Genomic DNA, 20,776 nt, shown 5'->3' with positions numbered 1-20,776 from the left:
TTGTCTACACATCATAACTCACATTGATGGAAAGTAATCACTTAAATACTCTCCAGCTGATCCTCAAATTCAAGTTGTGGCAGCATTTTATTTATTTATTTATTAAATTTATATCCCGCCCTTCCTCCCAATACAAGCCCAGGGTGGCAAAATTGGAAGCATTTGAGGAAGATGTTTGCAATAAGCCTGTTCTTAATTCCATTTACTCCAATGCTTCATCTCTGATCTATATGGATGGGTATGCAGAAAAGCTCTTATGCAGGTTGGAGAGTCTAGGACAGAAATTCAACTCAGTTCATATTTAAAGGCAAATCTGCCCAATTCACACTTCCTGATACAATATGCAAACTGAAGCATAAGCATCCTTTGAAATCTGTACTTCTCCTCATTTTGTAAGGTAATGTGTACAAAAACGCATTTAACTAGTGTAAAGTGTGCATATAGATTAATTAAAATAAGATATGAAAATGCATTCCATTGGGGGCAAAAATATGTATATTGAACACAAGATAGGTATAGTAGGAGATATTCACACTACTTTGACGATTTTCATGAGGATTTGCACACACACAAAAAGAATTTGCAAACTTATGTGGAGAGCTGAACTAAAGATTGGAAGAATGAGAGAGGAACCACAACGGACAGATTTGCCCATCCCTAAGAGAGTCCCACAGTTCTCCCAACCAGTAATGGTGGGTAGGGCAGTGAAGATGGGGTAGCGTTGTGCACTAGGTTCCAGACAGCAAGCACCACTGCTGCTTGCTGAGAGGAGGAGGGGTGGGGTATAGGGAGCACAGTGCAGTGTTGGCATGGAGGAGTCAATCCAATGTTCCTGCTGCTATGCCCACACTATGCTATGCTCCTCACACCTCTCACTTAGTGGCAGTGATGTTTGCCGTCCAGACGTCAGGTGTGCAATGCCATTCCACCCACTGCTACTGCTCCCAACACTAGACAGGAGCAAGCTTGTGGTCATCTCAGCAGCTACAAGATGGACTCACACCTGTTCCTAAGCATCTAGCGCAGCAGTGTCCAATAGTTTTTTCATATTTGCCAAAAAATATGACAAATGTGTTAACATTTTTGCCACATAACCCAAAACAATTTTCACTGTGTTTTGAGGGCAGAAAAATACACAGTAATGTTTTGAATTATTTATTGATAGAATTAGTGAGACATCTGAGGTACATTAAGTACTGCAGGGAAATCAGGCACAAAATCAGACATCGCAACTCTGCCTCCAAATTTTTGTCCGATATCTGCGACCTATATTTTGATCTCACCATTTTTACCACAGAAAAAGATTATTCACAGAGCTATGTTGAACCAAAAACTGAAAACAGTTTTGGAATAACTGTGTTTAGAACTGTGAACTCATTCGATTTAAAATATGAGTCCACATCGTAACAATTGGATCATCTTTCATATGTTGAGTGCTTTGAAGTAAAATCACATCCGTCTCAAAAAGGTGCCTCTATAGAAAGAAGCCTCACACACTCTTGAGTTGAGAATTGCAGATGTCAAAGTGAAATGGATCTTACAGGAATTCAAAAACAAGTCGGAAAAGTGTATAGGACCCAAGCTGAATCTGTGATTGTTAAGGGCAGAGGGCGGACACTTTTTTGAACTGGTACATGTATTTCAGAATTTTATTTAGAAATGTATATATAAAAACATAAATGGTAGAAGTAAAGTACCAGTTCACCACAGGTCAATAGCCATTTAGCCATGTGAGTGGCGACCGTGTTGGATACCCAGGATCTAGAGAGACATCAGCTGCATGCAAAGGCAGAATGAATCATAGAATTGTAGAGTTGGAAGAGGCCTATAAGGCCATCAAGTTCAACCACCTGCTCAGTGCAAGAATCCAAATTAAAGCATACCCGACAGGTCCAGCTGCCTCTTGAATGCCTCCAGGGTTGGAGAGCCCACCACCTTCTAAACTCCCTGAAGTTTTGCTGCTCCTCCCTTCAGTCATTCTCTCACTTCTCCTGCTGCTCTTCCCCATTCACCAGTGACTCTTCTTTGGGGGTTTACAGATGGCTGCAACCTCTCTCACCCTCCCTGCACAAAATTAAAGCAAAGCCATCCTGCAGCCAAAGTATAGGGGAGGTCATATCTTATGCTTGAGAACGCAGCGGAAAGTTTTGTGCAGCCTTATGATCACAACCATCCAATAGGTTTATTATTTAAGAACCTGTTATCAGGCACTAATATGGGTATCATAACTCTTTTCAGGCAGTAGGTGAGACCTTGAAGAAAAAGTGGCTCTGGCTTCAAAAATGTGAGCTGACCTTTGCCTTGGTGGGTTTTTTCCTCCTATGCAAGAAGTAAAAAAAGCACTGCATGTTTTTTTCCTTCAATGCATCCTTTCTAGCTGACAGAACTTGCTCCATCCCGACATTCAGCATGGAAGGACTAACTTCCTTTGCCAAAAGCCGCATGATATTTACCGCTAGCCCCCGCATATCACATAAGAGGATGCTGTCAAGGATTTATTGATTTGAATCACAAATGGAACAGTGCATATTTGGCCGGAGACCTTTTGTTATGCTTAGCAACTAGAATGTGCTTCTCATCAGATAAAAGCACCACTACAATGCATTTTTCTTTTCAGTTTTTCAGATATCAATGCAGTGTAAAGGAACCAGCATGCTTATATTTTCGGATATTTGGTATTAGCATGCATGGGAGGGTAACCACACAGCATTGAATGAATATGTTGAAATGTTGCTTTGGTCACAGATGTTTTCAGAAATCACAGCCCTCTGGATGCATTTTGCATATATGAAAATGATTGTTTCCCTATAACTACAGGGGAGAAAAGCTTATTGAAAAGGCCTAAACTCTGCTCATGTGAAGTCAGGTTTTGCAGTTTTTATGCATCAGTCCACTCTTGTCCAGCACAGTACAAATTACAGTGTGTGAATCCATGTGTTAGCCTCATGATGGAGAGTTGCCTCTCCACCTATACCTTGTGTTCTCCCTATTTGTTGTCTAATCCAGATCTCCAGCCTTTGATCTTGATCTATCACTGCCTGCCCCTATCTGCATTCTTCCAGACAGGTTCCTTGCACTGTGGGAAACCCAGACAGTTGTACTACTCCCACATACATAACCCCATGAGGACCTTCACACCTGCCCACCCTGTCACCAGCTGAGCTACAAAGAAACACATCACTGTTAAGTCATTTTGGTGTCCAGTTCTGATGTATCATTTTCCGTCCCATCCCTATAAAAAAAAAATGACATGAACGCAGTGTGCTATTGCTGTTTTTACACATCTGCATTTTAGGTTATTTGTTTCTGATCAGAAGGGCTTTTTTGTTAACTTTCATTGCCTGCTGTCCTTAAGGAGAAAACAGATATTTTTTAATGTGGAAGAGATGATTTGAAGGTGCCTTTGTGCCTTGGTTTTACAAGTTTCCATCAAGGCGGTGGGGGGCTACTGGGCAGCAAGCGTTACACCAACAATCTCTCTCTCTCTTAACCCCTGAAGCAGTTCTGCAACTCTTTTTGGTAAGGTGAAAGATAAACTAGGAAGCTTCTTTAAAATGTGAAAAGGGATGCAGGCAGCCCCTCTGAAACACAGGGGGAGGGACAAAACTGAAAGTTGATCCAGATTTTTATTATATGCTTGCATGCGTAAGGCAAGTTGCAAAGCAGAGTTCACACCATGGGTGGGGAAGCCATTGTGACTACTGTTAAGTCTGCCTTCACCCTGTGACTGCATTGGCAGGTTTTGATGCAACTCTGAATTCTTGGATATTAGCCCCAAATGCCTTGAGCTGAAAGATACTTACCCTAAAGCAGTGGATGACTCAACAATGGTAGGCTGTGCTTGAAGAAGGCATTTGTCCATAACTCAGTTGCCCCAGAGGACCAGGCTGATATGGAGTTAGTCTTGGCACTGATGTGGTTGTATAAAAAAGTACCTTTGATCAGGAGAACACCAAATTATAAAATAAAATTGAGGAGGGGATCACACATGCCCAAACTGGCACATTCTGGATGCCATAGATATACATTTGAAGGTACACCAGAAAAAGTAAAACTTTCCTATAATGCTATATCAGAACTGACTCGAAATCTATAGTACTGCTTTGTAATAGAGTGCTTATTGCTCAGATGTTTCTTTGTAAATGTGTGGATAGCCAGATGACAGAGTGTCAACTCTGCAATGCTTATCTGAGTGAATTTACCATATTTTTTTATATTTTAAACTGAAATTATACATTTCTTGGAAGAAATTCTCCCCCTTCCCCCGCTTTTAAAAATAGACATTCATGTATGAATAAGGCTGGACCCCAATTGCATTGGGATGGTAAAACCAATGGGAGTTTTAAGAAGCTTTTTACTCTTGAGAATTTGGGATTTAGTCTTTCCCAAAGCACTCTTCATCTCCTGACATGCTTAACTTTAAAATTCTATTTTATTTTATAATTACTTTTTTAAAGCAATGGATGTTTTTCTTGTGTCTTGCTTTTGTATCATATGGAGAACTCAGTCAATTCTCTAGGGACAAGAAGCCTTTCCTCAAAGAAATGTGATTTTATTTCCTTTTGGTTCTCAAAGAGATTTTTCTTGAAATTCTGTTTGGACACCTTTAATTGTCTCTCAACTGTTAACTACAACTTTATGCTTTTTAATCATTCAAAGTTCAGAGGCAGCTTCTGCCTCAGCAGGAATTTTTAGCTCACCATGCCGTTCACTCAGTTATTATAATAATCAAATGATAGCCTTGCTGTTTGAAAGCTTTTGTTACATGGTGACTTCCCATGAGATTGATGTTTTGTCTCCTAAGAACATCAGCGATCTGTGGAGTAAAGTAGCTTCTGGATGAGATTATGAACATGATAATGCATTGTTACAGGCTCTCTCAATTGCCCCCGAAACTACCAACAAGGAAAGAGTTCAGCATGATGTCATTTGCAAATGAAAGCTAGAAAAGTTGTTTATGCTGGTTGCTTTAACATAATTAATATCGCACATGATGCCCAATCCTATGGCTCTAGCTTCAGTGTATAATCTTGCTAATACTGCAAGATCCAGCCATTCAATTAATAAAAAATGCTTAGCACTCATACAGTGCTTTAGACTATTCAGAAACCTTAGTATACGTTATCTTGTCATCCTTACCTCAACCCTGTAAAGTAGGTTAATATTATTCCCATATTATAGATGATAGGATTACAGACTTAAAGTCTGAGGCATGCTATGCCTATGGCTATCTAGTAAGTTCATGGTTGAGGCAAGATTCAAACTGGGGGATTGTTGATTTGTAGTTTAGTCTGGTAGCTGCCCTGAACTAATTCTGGGAAACATTTTGAAGTTGCAGACCATTGCAAGGCTACATATTTAAATAAACCTGTCATTATATACTGGATTATACATGGAGGTTGGAGGAAAAACACACAAGTCCTGTGGCTTTTGATGATATGATATTGAATGGCTGTCATGAAGTAAGAGGGTAGTATTGGGCATCATATATACATATATATCTTCCTTTTCATAATAATGTTTTCACGGTTATCAACTCTGTAGTTATTGTTCTTTAAATTACAAAATTAGCAGTTTTGTTTAAAGTGACAGAAATTTGCTTTTCCTCCACTTACCACCTGGGCTTTTTTTTAGGGGATCGATGACAATAATTAATAATAATACATTATTTCTATATTTGTAACAGGCTACTAAGTTTCCTCCTGACACGAGTCATTGTTGATTTCACTGTTATAGGGGAAAGGCTCTAGGGCGGCAGATAAGGCTGTTGCCATGGTGATGAAGGAGATACCGAGGGAGGAGTCTGCCGAGGAAAAGCCCCTCCTTACTATGAAATCACAGGTGGGCAGAATGGTAGGAATCCAAGGAGGAAGCTGACATATGTTGATTTTCATGGAGAGCGACAATTAGCCAAGAATGATTTCTGTTCTTGGAGTCAAATGTTTCCTAAGATGAAAAAGTGCCGGGATGGGGGATATTTAAGTATGGCCACTTTTCATCCCAAATTACTTTGACAGTGTACTAAAAAAAGCTATTGTTTTTCAATAGTTAATATTGCAGCTGATGCCTTTTTAGCTTTAGCAAATCAACTTCAGCTTGGTCCCTTAGAAAACCCCAATGCAATGTATATAATGTTATGCAGAGAAAGAGAGAAGTCGCATGTGCTTCATGATCTGGTGCATTAGAGTTTGGGACGTTAAAAAAAATGACAGATTATCTAAGTAAAATGATTTACAGAACCACGGTGTGCATATGTCAGTTACCAGGAGCATATCTGAACCTGATTGAAACTGTCGACTGTGATTCATGCTGTACATACTTACATAACATAGTATATATAAATGCTTGCTGTCCCTCATTTTGTTTCGAGCCCCTTCTCATGTAGTTGCAGCAGTGTGAAATCTGCTGTGGCATGATCCCCTGCAGCAGCTGACTGCGTGTGAATGATGCATCCACATAGGCAAAGCCGATTCCTATTCAATCCGCACCTAACCAGATGGCAGCACCCACACTGCTGAAATTATATGTGAAAGGGTGGTTTCAAACGACATAACTGTGGCAGTTCTCATCATTGTTAAATTGGTAAATGTCAGGATACATACCCATGGTTTGAAACAATAAAGATAAAAGCGTTTTCTGTAAAACAAAAGCAAAAAACCCCCCCAATCCAATAAAAAAACCTGCTTTGCTGAAATTGACTGCCTTTGTTCTAGCTGTGGTCAATAGATGAGATTTTTGTCTCATTGTGATGTAATGGTTTTATGTTACATGAATGAGCTTTAGGCTTGTCAGTTTTCCCCTCTCCTCCTGTGGAACAAGTGTGAGGAAGTGATTGGAAGCTTTAACTTCTCTTTTTATCTAACCACAGTTTAGTGTTACATCTGAACTCAGACAAACTGTGCTTAGTCTGAAGTATGGATTACTAAAACGAACCAACTTCAAACTATGGTTGTTGTAATAAACTATAGTTAAGATGAACCATAGTTTAAAGTTTGGACATAAACCATAGTTAAGCATTACATCCAGACAAGGAATAGTGTAAATTACGCTATTAAACATGAATTGGATAAAACTGTGATAATTAGCTATTTTGATTTAGGACATGATTCTGGTCATATGAGCATATAAATGTGCCCTATACTCCACATTAATAATGTTTTTTGGGGAGATGAATGGGAAAACATTTTTAAAACAAGAACTTGTTACAGTACTCAACAATTCTTTACTTGGAAGTAAGCCCCACTGAATTAAGCAAATAAGTTTAGGATATAAGTGACAGTTCAGTGGTGCTTATAACAAAACATATGATTTTAAGCATACTAGCCATATAGTGAGCAGGAGGACTGATGCCCCCTGGTTATCAATTGTTTTAAAATGTATCTGTATTAAATTCCTAACTCATTTCCTTCTTATTTCCACAGTCCTACTGTTCTGTAAATACTGGTTGATTTATTTGATAAACCGATAAGTACAAGAGGCCAGCTCAGAACTGATTGTCCAGATTATATGTCAATGATTCACTCAGTTCATATCATTAATAACTGCCAACATTATCCTATATCTTAAAATGACTTTCTCTTTATTGCTCTGACAAGTCTGCAATGCTGCATTATATATACAGAAACTCAAAATGTCCTGTGGTCACACTGCATTACACAGCACAGTTTTCCTACATGGATTAGGCTGAATAGTGTATATCTGATGTGTGAAGATTGTGCCTTGGGAATCCATTGCCAATTGTAATCCCCACACACCCATACACATGGGAAAATAGACGCATGAACAGTCTCCTTACATCCAACTGTGCATGGATGTATCCATGTAGAAAAGATATCCTGTGAAGCATCTCTATTCCAGGACATGATTGGGTGAATGGGATGCTTTTGCTTGTTACATCCTATTTGGATTTTACATACACCAGTTTATGAATCATACATGTTGAGACACCTGATTCATAATGTGTTTTGTGCCCCATTTGTATTGGTTGTCATCTGTAACAATCCACCAGAAATCGTTTGTGATACAGCTCTTCAAAGTAAAATGGTGTGTCTCTGTTAGTCTGTGTACCCCTTTTTTCTTCATTGTGTACAAGTTGACTTCATCCTTGTTATGCACCAGTTGGCTACACAAAGCCAAGAGAAGGCAAAATCAAGTGGATGAGTGAGTATTTTCAATAACCATCTCCACTCTGCGTGTGTCCACATTTGCAGTAGGCTCATGTTGCCTTTCTCCCTTGCATACCTGTTATATAAATGTCTTGCTGCTTTATGATGCCTTAGCCTGACCATGTGCACCTTTCATTGAGAACATTTGTCTGGCATAACGTAATACTGCAGGGAAAATGGCAAGATTTGGGCCCAGTTTGTACATTCCCTCTGCAGCATGGAATCCACCAAAACAAAACAAAAATGCTTTCCTGTTGCTAGACTCCTGTGTTGCATTGGTAATATGTACAACCATATGGGTTAACCTTGGGACTATTTCCTGTGCCAGCATGCCCCCTTTGGAGTTGTTGTTGCAGACTAGGGAAGTAACCAAGCAACCCAAGTGATGGGCAGAGCAATCCAAACTGTAGAAAGCCAGCATAATTTATGCTAGGGTAAATTGTACTAGTGTAACTTTCCCTATTCCAAACTCCGTCCAGGAGCCTGGCTAGTGCCAGTTGAGCCAGCCCAAGCCAGCAAACAAGCCTTTAAAATAGAGTGCAACTTTACCCCACCCTTTTTGCCAGTGTAACTTCTGCTAGGTTGCTAGGTCATGTGACCGAGCTGCACAAAATTTGGAATAGGGGTCAGTCTCCCCCTGCCCTGTCCCACCTCCATTCTGGCCCCGCCACTCCCATGGAACATCCCTTTTTTGGGACTTACCCCAGCTTTGGCTGGATGAACCCTAGATGAGCTGGGATGGAGGACTTATGCTGCTGTATCTCCAGAAGAATTGGGATGAGAGACTTTGGCCAGCTTAGCCCAGGCTCAGCTGGCTCAACCAGAGATCCACCTATTCCAAACTCTGCTCTTCCCAGCAGATCTTGGGTTCGAGGTGGTCCACGGGAAACCTTTTTTTCCCATGCTACAGAGGTGTCGTATAAATCATGGATTAACCTGTAGCTCTCTATATGTTGTTGGACTACAGCTCTCACCAGTCCCAACAAGCATGGCAAATGGGATGATGGAGTTGTAGTTCAACAAAATCTGGAGGGCCACAGATTCCGGATCCCCGGTGTAAATTGAATTATAGAACTGGAAGAACAGCCATTTAATCCCAACTGTCTGCCCAACACAGGATCATCTACCATCTACTTTAGTGTGCTGATTTTGATTTCTGCACACAATTAGAACAAAAAAGACTCAGCAGCTGTAAGACAGAAGTTCAACAGTAAGAACATAGTAAGTGACAGGATTTCAAATAGGTATTTCCACCTGTTGCAGAATGGCTGCTGACAGATTTTAGAAGTCAGATCAGATCACAAATACCATCTGTCAAGAATTTCATTGCTTTAGAAACTTTGTAATAATTAAAAGCACCACAATAAAAGTCTATTATATATGTGTGCTACAGCAACTGCTTATATTGGACAAAAATAAGTAACTGTTAGTTGTAGAGCAAGTCAGTATGGCCCTGCCCTTATGGATCAGCTTAAGCCACGTTTGGTTTTTAAATGTACCTTGATTATTATTATTATTTATTTATTTAAGAAATGTTTATCCCATTCTTCAAGTAAGGCCTCTCAGAAAAGCTAAAATAATAAAGACTGAAACAATGGTAAAATACATTTAAAAAATCCATCAGTAACCACACAAATACAGATGAGCAAAGCTAAAATGTTCTATAAATATCAACATCTAAAACAAATGGACAAATAAAGATGCCTTCACCTGGCACCAAAAGGACATCATGGACAACACTAGGTGAGACTCCTAGAGGTGAGCATCCCAAGTCAGGGTGCCATAACTGAGATGGCCCTGTCATAAGCCACGACCTTCCTCACCTCTGAAGACCAAAGAAAGGTCTCTGAGGAGCATCTTAGTAACTGATGGGTTCATATGGGAGAAGATAGTCCATCATGGTTTTAAGGTTAAATCTTAAGCTGAGCCAAATATCTCTCTTATGCACACACATTTGTGGGACCATCACTGCACAAAAGTGTGGGGTGGATATTTGGCATCTTGTGAAGATAGGTGAACTTGATGAAATTTTCAGTCTTCCCTTGAAATACGAAGCAAATTCAGATTTTCCTTCCCCCCCCTTTTTTTTCCTCTGAATTTTGTAGTAAAGGTGAAGTTTGGGGGCTGTCTTTAAGGGTAAGCCCACGTATAACTCATTGCTGTCATCCAAAGAGGATGTGCTGTTGGAACGTGGAAAGATGTGGCCAGGCTATCTCTGTCCATGAAAGGTCCTAGCTGATGCATCAGCCTAAGCTGGAGCATCATATAATGAACACCTATATGTGAGACTGGACCATCACAGGTATAACAGATCAGACTTTCATATCTCCTCAGTGGAGTCAGCTTACACATGCCAATGTCAGTTGTCAAATAGACAGAAATCAATTATATGTGTGAACGAGCTCTTAGAGTGGCACAGATGGTGAATTTAAAGATATTTTACAAGCCTTGTGCAAAGGTTGGCACTTCAAAATCTGCTGCTGGCTCCTAAGAGTTATTTTGTTTCCAGCCATGCAGATTTGGTTTTTTAAAGAAGCAGGAAAGAGGACGCTTACCCTGGCCTGCTTTTTGAGTGTACATAGAAACATAGGATATAGGAAGCAGCCTTACACCGAGACCAATGGTCCATATAGCTCAGTATTGTCTGCACTGAACGGCAGCATCTCTATGCTCCTATATAAACCTAAGCAACATAGATTTGTAAGCAACTTGCAAAATCATCCCTGAGCAACTGCCAGTAGAGCTTTATTAGTCCGTAAGAACTCTTAAGCCGTTACAATCATTAGATAATCAGAAACAATTTGTAAGTTAGGTGTTGTTAAATCTTTTATTTATTTTTAGCAGGATGCATATGATTTCTGCCAGAGTATCCCCAGCCTTAAAGCTGATTTGGTTGCTAATAGGTAGCCAGTGCAGATCCCTTAGCACAAGTGTGATATACACCCAATAAGGGGCACCACTCACTACCACCGCAGTATTCTGCACCAGAGGTAGCCTTGGATATACCAGAGTTACCCTGGTTTGCCCAGCATAGCATCATTCTGTGGGAAATGTTAAATGTTGGCTCATCACTGCCTTCAGTGCAATAGGGCCAGGACAGGAATCATTGCAGAGGGGTGCTATCAGGCACCATTGCCTCAGCAGGTGATTGTGTGCGCCAGGTACTGGTGCCAGGCTTTGAACAAACCATAGTTTGTTTGTTTTTTAGAGAGTCTGCCAATCATGTGCATACTTAGCCACTATTTTTCAGGTGAAACTGTGTTGCACATTGTAATCTTGGTTCTAAAAACTATTTAACTGGGGTAAAAGAAATGGGGGGGTGCATCATGGAAAGTGAGGCCTCTATTGTATCCCCACTTTTAAAACTCTGAAAAAAGCAGTTGCCTCTCTCCAGCCTATAGGAAGTAGGGGGAAAATGGGATTTAAAGTACAAGAAGATGGTGGTTGGAAAAGGGGGGGAGAGAAGTACAAGTCACATGATCTTTGTCCCTGTTATTCCCAACCCAGACTGAATATTGCATGTGGTGAACCTATTGTCTGAACTGTTCATCAAAAACAAACTACAAATTTGTTCATTCAAAGCCAACTAGGAAAGAGCATGGAACATCTCTACCTGTGCCTGGAATGAAAAACGTATTATATTAGGGCATTTTAGCTTAGAGAAGGACATAATACGCATGCACAGCAATCCCCATGCGCTCATTCTGCACAATGGGATGAACATGGGGCTGTCCATGCCTCAAAAGAGATAGGGAAGCCCATGAGGATGCAAACACATGCCGGAGCTACTGTACCATTGCCATTCACAGAGTCTTTGGACCTGGGCAATCTTTTATGCTCTCCTGACCTGCCTGTAAGCAACTGAGGATCATGGATTCACAGCAATTGCACCCACTTGGAATCGATGCATTCCTTATATGCGTGCAGGGTGGTCGCTTCTGCTCTGGCAATGTTCGATTTAGGAGGATATAATAGAATTCCACATTAGAAGTTTGTTTCCACTGTTGGAGCACCACAGCTCACGGGGAGCCGAAGGACCTGACAAAATAGGGAGTTGCCCAGGAAAGCTCTTACTATCTACTGCTTCCCAAGCAGGAGAGGGGAGGCAGAGGAAGGAGGGACAGGTGGGGGTGCCTAATTTTTAACACTGACCACTAGGGATGGGGGAGAAATTCAATTCAGCTTGCATATAAAGCCAAATGTATCAAGTTTGCACTTTCCAAAGCAATATGAGAACCGAAATGAAGCCACCCTCGGAAAGTCATGCTTATCTGACTTTTGTGATGCAGTCCTCCAACCAACCAATGTTTACAAAAATGCATATGTTAGGGGAAGTGTGTGTTAAAATGAACCTATTAGTGACAATAACATACAAAAAATCATGATATTAGGAGAAACTGCTTGCAAAAATGGGCATTCGTCAAAACTACATACGCAAATGAATTTACTCGAAGAAATTTGCACTAAAATGCTGGAGAATTTTCATGAGGATTTTTTTTTAAAAAAATGCAAATTGCTGTGGAAATGTGGAGAACTGAATTCAAGATTGGAAAAGTGAGAAACTGAGGGAACCGAAATGGACAGATCCTTGCATCCCTACAGACCGCTAGGCCATAGGCTCAGGCAGATGCTGCAGCTGCGTGGGCAAAAGCTATGCAATCACTGCAGTATGGCTGTAACTGCCCCTTAGATAGATCCCAAACCATTCTGGTAAAGTCTGAATCGTGTTAAAATTCTAGATGTGTGCCTGTATTGGTCTGTTGTAACAAAAACGAAATAGCAAAGCTCATGACATCTGCTTCACCAGCCCGCAAGGCAGAGAGGACTGAAAAACTCCGGGGTGCGGAGAAAGCATCCTTCACATTTTTTTTTAATTAATAACTTTTTATTGAATTTTCAAACATTACAAACAAAATAAACACATCAGTGGTGATAGAAAAGCATGCAAAAATCAGACATACAAAAGCAATAATTGAGACAGCTCTTCTAAAACCCATTAATGCCTTCTAATTAGTCCATACCAGCTGACAAGGTGGTCTTGGCAGCTAGTTTTGTGAATGTGCTCAGAATTAGATGTCCATAGCCCCTCTCTCAGAACTATAGTTCTCAGGCTTTCCCAGGAAAATGAATGGTTCTTAAACTGATTTCTTTCTCTGATGTACATACACATAAGACTTGTGTCATATCTAATATATCCTTCCCACAACTTGAATACAGTCTTTCTTTTAGAAGCTAAAAACTGCACCATTATTCTCGGATAAATTTAGGATTATGAACTAGGTTAGGAATGGGATCCGTTGGCCAGTGCTAGTTCAAAAGCATTCCGTCGGCCTAACCTGCCAGTATCAGTTTGAGTTTATTTTTTGTTCTCTAGCCACTGCTTTTCCCCATCTGTTTTTTTTTCTTGCAAAAAATATTGATATTAATATCGATATTTTGAAGGAAATATCAATACATTTAAAGGAAATATTGATAATTTGAAAGGAAATGTTGATATTTTGAAAGGTAATATTGATAAATGAAAGGAAATATTAATAGAGTTATTGTTGTTAATATCAATATGTTAGAGGTAGATTTTTTGGTTTTAAAAAAATCCATTTTCAAAAATAGCTGCAAAACATCACTACATAAAAATCCGATCTGCAACAAAAGAGAATAAATGAATTAATGGAAAATGTGGTACCAAATCCAAATTGGGCAGAATTCTAGCACATCCCTAATCCAAGTGTCTATTAATAGTTAATCAGTTAATAGTCAATAGTTAATCACAATTGCTCTGGTAACCTCTAAATTAGATTACTGCAATGCACTTTACGTGGGGCTGCCTTTGAAGACGGTTCGGAAACTGCAGCTTGTGCAAAGTGCAGCTGCCAGATTGGTAACAGGGACCAGGCGGACTGAACATATAAAACCGATTCTGGCCCACTTGCACTGTCTGCCTTTGTTTCCGAGCTCGATTCAAGGTGCTGGTTTTGACCTATAAAACCTTACAAGGCTTGGGACCACAATACCTGATGGAATGCCTCTCCCAATATGAACCCACCCGTACACTGCGTTCAAGATCAAAGGCCCTCCTCCGGGTGCCTACTCCGAGGGAAGCTCAGAAAATGGCAACAAGGGAGAGGGCCTTCTCAGTGGTGGCCCCCAAATTATGGAATGATCTCCCTGACGAGGTGCACCTGGCGCCAACACTGTTATCTTTTTGGCGCCAGGCCAAGACTTTCCTCTTCTCCCAGACATTTTAGCATGTGTTTTATATTGTTTTAAAATTTAAAATTGTGTTTTAAATTGTTTTTTAAAAGATGTATCTTGAATTGTATTTGTTTTTAGTTACTGTAAACCGCCCAGAGAGCTTCGGCTATGGGGCGGTATACAAGTATAATAAATAAAAAAAAAAAAATTGGACTGTCTACATCTGTCTGGTGATGCCTTTCCAAGATAGATGGAGAAGCATACAATTTATATCTATATCTTTATATTTACCTACTTATGCACTCATTTAAGAGCTCAATGCTTAAAGAAAGAACATAGAAATGGGAGAGGAAAGAAGAAAGCAGGATGAAAGCAAGCAGGGGTGGGGGGAGTGGAAGAAGCTGAGAAGGAACATTTTGCAAAAAGGATGTGCCATCACTTGCCAACAGGTGTACATATAGCCATAGCATGTGAGATGTAAATGCAGGCAGGCACAGGAGTGATACCAAAGCTTGTTGGAACTCCCCCATTGGTCTCAAAAGCGTAACTGATTATGGCACTGTATGACTTTTGGGCTTCCCATGGGCATCTGGTTGGCTGCTGTGAGAACAGGATGCCAGATGGGCCTTTGGCCTGATCCATTAGGGCTTTACTTATGTCTGTGATAGCTATTGGAGGTGTCCTACTTACCCAGTCCATGGAAAACTTGTAAACGGATTTGCCAGACCTGATCTGGAGGAGGGGAAAGGGGTATCTGGGATCAGCCCCTGCCCACCAACTAGAAGATGGGCACTGTTACAGTTGACATCACTTACCGTCTTTTTGGCAGGATACACGTGCATGGGAGGCGGGTTGCTCTGCAGGACTTTTTAACTCATATGGATTGCATCCCCAACTCTTTGCTGGATTGTGGTGCTGGGATTCACTTCCTCGTCCATGGGGTTGGTTCACACCCCACTCTCCCTCCAGCCATTAGTCAGGCTTGACCCTGCTCATCTCCATTGGTTGGTCACTGGCCTTTAGCAGATCTCTTGGACTTCCCCAAATGTTCTCAAAGTCCACATTGGACTCCTTCGACTTAGGCAATTGTACAGCCAAATTGCATGGAGGAAAGCCACAGGAGCATCTCTCACCCTGTGGTCACATGCACGCCATACATTTGAAGCACTATGAAACCACTTGAAACAGTCATGGCTTCCCCCAAAGAATCTTGGGAACTGTCACTCATTAAGGGTGCTTAGAGTTGTTAGGAGACCCCTCCCAGAGCTACAGTTCCCAGCACCTTTAACAAACTACAGTTTCCAAGATTCTCTTGGGGAAGCCATGGCACTGAAAGTGGTGTAAGAATGCTTTAAATGTGTGGTGTGGATATAAACTACTTCTTCTTTTACCTCTCTAGCATGAGTTGGAGGATTTCCTGAAGCTTCTCTCTTATTCCAGACCAGCTTTCTCCAACCTGGAGCCCTCCTTGGCCATGCTGGCTGAGGCTGATGGGAGTTGTGTGGTCTAACAACAGCTGGAGGGCACCAGGTGAAGAGGGCTGATCTAGACCTAAGAGCATGTTAATCACACTAACTAGTCAACAAGTAGAAAGCAACAAGTAAATACAAAATTGTATCTGCTAGCAACTGAAGCTGTAGCCTAATTATCCTGGATTAATTTGATCAAAAATCATGTATATTGAAATCTGAATTTAAGCTTATCGTCCAAAAGAGGATAATATCATCCTACTCTGAAATCTAAAGTTGAGTGTAGTTATTGCTTAATGGTGTCTATTTTTATTTGCTGCCTCACACCCAATTGCTTTGTCCATTTTGTTGTGTGCTTTTAAAAACTTCTCATGCGTAGTTGAGACATTTGAGAGGGGCCACACGCACAAAATACACACATCCCCTTTTGCTTTTCTGTCACTAGCTGGTGAATGAGCAGCAAGAAAGCAGACCCCTCCTGAGCCCCTCCATCGATGACTTTCTTTGCGAAACCAAATCAGAAGCCATCGCAAGACCTGTGACATCAAATACAGCAGGTAACTGAATGTTCCACTACTTTCGTACATCTGCAAAGCAATTTTTGGATGTTGTCAAACATTCGGCTGTTTCCACCAGCCTTCAGAAGCTCATTAAGTGGAGAGTTACGAGCACAACTCTAATAGAAACAGATGCAAATGCACACGCACACACACATGCCAACAAAGAAAAACTTGAGAGACTGATGGCTTAATTTAGAGATGGGGAAACCAGTGGTGCTCCAGATGTTGTTGGGACTCCCATCAGCCCCAATCAGTGTGGCCAATGGTCAGGCATGACAAGAGTTGTAGCCCCACAACCTCTGGGAAGCCACCAGTTCTCCATCAACTGCTCATTAAACTACCCTTGAAGAGGAAAAATGAGGAAGATTTACAGCTCTCTTTTTACCTGTTTTGAGCTTTTCTGTACCTTTCACCTGATACCCATCCTTCCACCATTCTCCTGTTATTATCTGTATCCTCGTGTCTTTGATCTTACTATTCTCCTTCCCATGTCTAGATATGCCTACTGTTACTCCATCTTGTTCTGCCAGCTTCCAAGTGCCTGTTGGTTCATCCTCACCTCCAAATCCACTTTATCTCCCTCAGTGAAGAAATGATTCCGCATAAAAAATGTTGCCTTGTTTTCAGAGTGTTTGAAAAATCTGCTAGTGCGCAATTCAGCTGGGCTCAATAAATGGTCTCGAGAAAAATGTGTGATGGTTAGGAATGTCAATGGATTTTCACTAAGATGGTTGAAGTACATCAATTGAGGGGCAAGTCATCACTCTTAGGATGTCTATAAGTATTAGAAGACTACTTTGTGCGATTGAACACTTCTCCCGGAACAGCTTTTATTGGCTTCTCTTGGAGACGATATTCTGGGCTGAATGCTTTATTTGTCTGATCTAGGAAGACAGTTCTTACGCTAAGTAAAAAATTCACTGCTGCTTTCAAGAATTCAAAGTAGACACTGGGGAAGGACAAGATCTGAGAAACACAACCTTGAGGACTGCACAATCAGAACATTTACATAGGGTTGCTTGTCTCCTGCCCACATCAAGATGTCAGGGCCAGCCTGGAAAAAGAAAACGTAATGTTCAGACCAGAAAGTTCACTGCCAGAGGAGGGAATGGCAGAGCACTTGATTTGCATGCAGAAGGTCCTAGCTTCAATCCCAGTTTGTGTCTGTGTTGGAATTGCTTTTTAATATGTTTTTAAACCTTTTTTAAAAAAACGTTTTTAACCTTTTTTTAAAGATGTTTTGAAAGCTTTTCTTAAAAAATGTTTTTAAAGATGTTTTATTTTAATATATTTTAAAGTCTGTTTTCATGATGTTTTAAAGTGTTTTTAGTGCTTTTGTTTGCCGCCCTGGGCTCCTGCTGGGAGAAAGGGCGGGATATAAATCAAATCATCCATCCATCCATCCATCCATCCATCCATCCATCCATCCATCCATTTCCGGCATTTTCAGATAGGGCTGTGTGAAATGCTGGAGAACCTCTGACATCCAATGTAGGCAATACTGAGCTAGTTGTACCAATGGTGCGATTTGGTAGAAGGCAGCTTGCTATGCTCTTAATATGGGTCTCAGTAAAGTTTTTAATCCTCATTTATCTCATTCTGGTACCAGCAGAGGCTGGTCCATTAGGGCAAATGCCCCACTAACAGCCTACCCTCAGCTAGGCCCCACTTGCCTGCCTTCTTACTTATGACAAGTCCAGGCAGTGCCTGTCAGCTTCCTCCTCCTTAGTCTCGCTGTTGCCCTTGCACAATTAACAGGAGAGGAAGAGGGAAAAGTAGAATTAGTTGACTCTGCCTGCCATTGGCTCTGGCTCCACCAGCTGTTGGCCTCCCTGCCTTCCGCCCTCCCAGTCCCAATGGGCACCATCCACCACTGGTCTGGTAGAAACATAGGAGGCTGCCTTATACCAGGCCAGACCATTTGCCATCTAGCAAAATATTTCGTGCTCTGACTAGCAGTGTTCCTCCAGGGTCTCTGGCAGAGGCCTTTTGTGTCTCTTACTACCTCTTCATTCATTCATTCATTCATTATTTGATTTATATCCCGCCCTTCCTCCCAGCAGGAGCCCAGGGCAGCAAACAAAAGCGCTAAAAAACTTTAAAACATCATAAAAACAGACTTTAAAATACATTAAAACAAAACATCTTTAAAAAAGCTTTGAAGACATCTTTAAAAAAAGGTTAAAAACATCTTAAAAAGCATTTCCAATACAGATGCAGACTGGGATAAGGTCACAACTTAAAAGGCTTGTTGAAAGAGGAAGGTTTTCAATGGGTGCTGAAAAGATAGCAGAGATGGCGCCTGTCTAATATTTAAAGGGAAGGAATTCCACAGGGTAGGTGCCACCACACTAAAGGTCAATTTCCTATGTTGTGCAGAACGAACCTCCTGATACGATGGTACCTGCAGGAGGCCCTCACTTGCAGAGCGCAGTGATCGACTGGGCATATAAGGGATAAGATGGTCTTTCAGGTATCCTGGTCCCAAGCTGTATAGGGCTTTGTACACCAAAAAGAACCTTGAACTTGTCCTGGTAGCAAATGGGCAGCCAGTGCAGATCTTTCAGCAGCGGGGTGACATGTTGGCAATACCCTGCCCCAGTGAGCAGTCTCGCAGCCGCATTTTGCACCAGCTGCAGTTTCCGGACCAACCTCAAGGGCAGCCCCACATAGAGTGCATTACAGCAATCCATCCTGGAGTTTACCAGTGCATGGACAACAGTGGTCAGGCTATCCCAGTCCAGAAACATCCACAGCCAAAGCTGGTAAAAGACACTCCTAGCCACTGAGGTCACCTGGGCCTCTAGTGACAAAGATAGATCCAGCAGCACCTGCAGACTACGGACCTGCTCTTTCAGAGGGAGTACGACCCCATCCAAAGCAGGCAACTGACCAATTATCTGAACTCAGAACCACCATCCCACAACACCTCCATCTTGCTAGGATTCAGACTCAGTTTATTGGCCTTCATCCAGCCCCCCACCAAGTCCAGGCAGCGGTCCAGGGCTTGCACAGCCTCTCCCAATTCAGATGTTACAGAGAAATAGAGCTGGGTATCGTCAGCGTACTGCTGACACCCCAAATCTCCTGATGACCACCCCCAAGGGCTTCATATAGATGTTAAACAGCATGGGGGACAAGATGGTACCCTACTGCACCCCACAGCACAACTGCCAGGGGACAGAAAGACAATCACCCAATGCTATTTTCTGAAAATGACCCTGGAAACAGGATCGGAATCACTGTAAAACAGTGTCTCCAGTACCCATCTCACCAAGTCGGCCCAGAAGGATATCATTGTCATTGGTATCAAAAGCCGCTGAGAGATCAAGTAAGAATAACAGGGCCACACTCCCCCTGTCCTTCTCCCAATAAAGGTCATCCATAAGGGTGACCAAGGCCTATTCAGTCCCATAACCAGGCCTGAACCCAGACTGGATGGGTCAAGATCTGTTTCATCCAAGAGTACTTTCAATTGCTGCACCATAACCCTCTCAATCACCTTCCCTAAAAAGGAGGTATTTGTGACAGGTCCGTAATTGTCACAGAGCAATGGGTCCAGGGTGGGCTTTTTCAGGTCAGCTCACCGCCTCTTTCAGGGTGGCTGGAACCACTCCCTCCTGCAATGATGCGTTGACCACACCCTGGATCCACTCAGTCAAACCCCCTCAGCAAGCTTTAATAAGCCAAGAAGGGCAATGGTCGAGAGGACACGTTGCTTGCCGTATCATCGCAAGCACTTTGTCTACGTCATCAGGCCCATCAACTGAAACTGTTCCCAAGAAGTTGCAGCAGACTTTGAATGGACACCTCATTGGGGACTACAGTAGATGTGGATGGGGCATCAAGACTGCTACGGAGGCGAGCAATTTTACCTTCAAAGTGCCTTGCAAACAATTCAGAGTGAGCCTCTGAAGGGTCTAAACCTCCATTTCCTGGAGTTGATGTCAACAGACCCCTGATGATACGGAAAAGTTCCACTGGACGGCTACTTGAGGATTTGATGGAGGCAGAGAAGTGGGCCTTCTTCGCCGCCCTCGCCACCACACAGTAGGCACAGTTATGATGTTTTACTCGTGCCCGATCAGCCTCACAGCACGTCTTTCGCCACTTGCGCTCTAGCCATTGTCCAGACTGTTTCATTGCCCTTAGCTCACTGGTGTACCAAGGTGCAAACTGGGCTCCACAATGCCAGAGAGGGTGCTCGGGGGCAACCATGTCAAGAGCCTGATGTGCCTTGCTGTTCCACAGCATGAAAAGGGACCATTCACCAGGGTCACCTGCTCTATCTACTGGGAACTCCCCCAGGGCATTCAAGAATCCTGTGGATTCCATTATCTCCAGGGGCGGACTGTCTTTATCTTTCCACCACCCCTGCAGGGAAGGATCA

The 20,776-nt window shown here is 42.0% G+C and overlaps 1 protein-coding gene across 3 annotated transcripts in view; it reads left to right on the top strand.

The window, feature by feature from the left end:
* Nucleotides 1-5,757: 5,757 nt before the first annotated feature.
* Nucleotides 5,758-20,776, top strand: part of PEX5L (peroxisomal biogenesis factor 5 like) — a 94,861-nt gene continuing 79,842 nt past the window's right edge. For 2 of the 3 annotated variants that reach the window (XM_061634513.1, XM_061634512.1), the window contains exons 1-2: nucleotides 5,758-5,841; nucleotides 16,272-16,383. In XM_061634513.1, coding sequence (XP_061490497.1) covers nucleotides 5,773-5,841; nucleotides 16,272-16,383 — 181 coding nt within the window. In that variant the 5' untranslated portion in view covers nucleotides 5,758-5,772. Of the gene's footprint in view, nucleotides 5,854-16,271; nucleotides 16,384-20,776 lie in introns of all 3 variants that reach the window. The other variant, XM_061634511.1, reaches the window with a different exon arrangement.

This window comes from Rhineura floridana, chromosome 7 (genome assembly GCF_030035675.1).
Source record: "Rhineura floridana isolate rRhiFlo1 chromosome 7, rRhiFlo1.hap2, whole genome shotgun sequence".
Taxonomy (NCBI): domain Eukaryota; kingdom Metazoa; phylum Chordata; class Lepidosauria; order Squamata; family Rhineuridae; genus Rhineura; species Rhineura floridana.
This window is presented reverse-complemented; position numbering and strand designations above follow the sequence as displayed.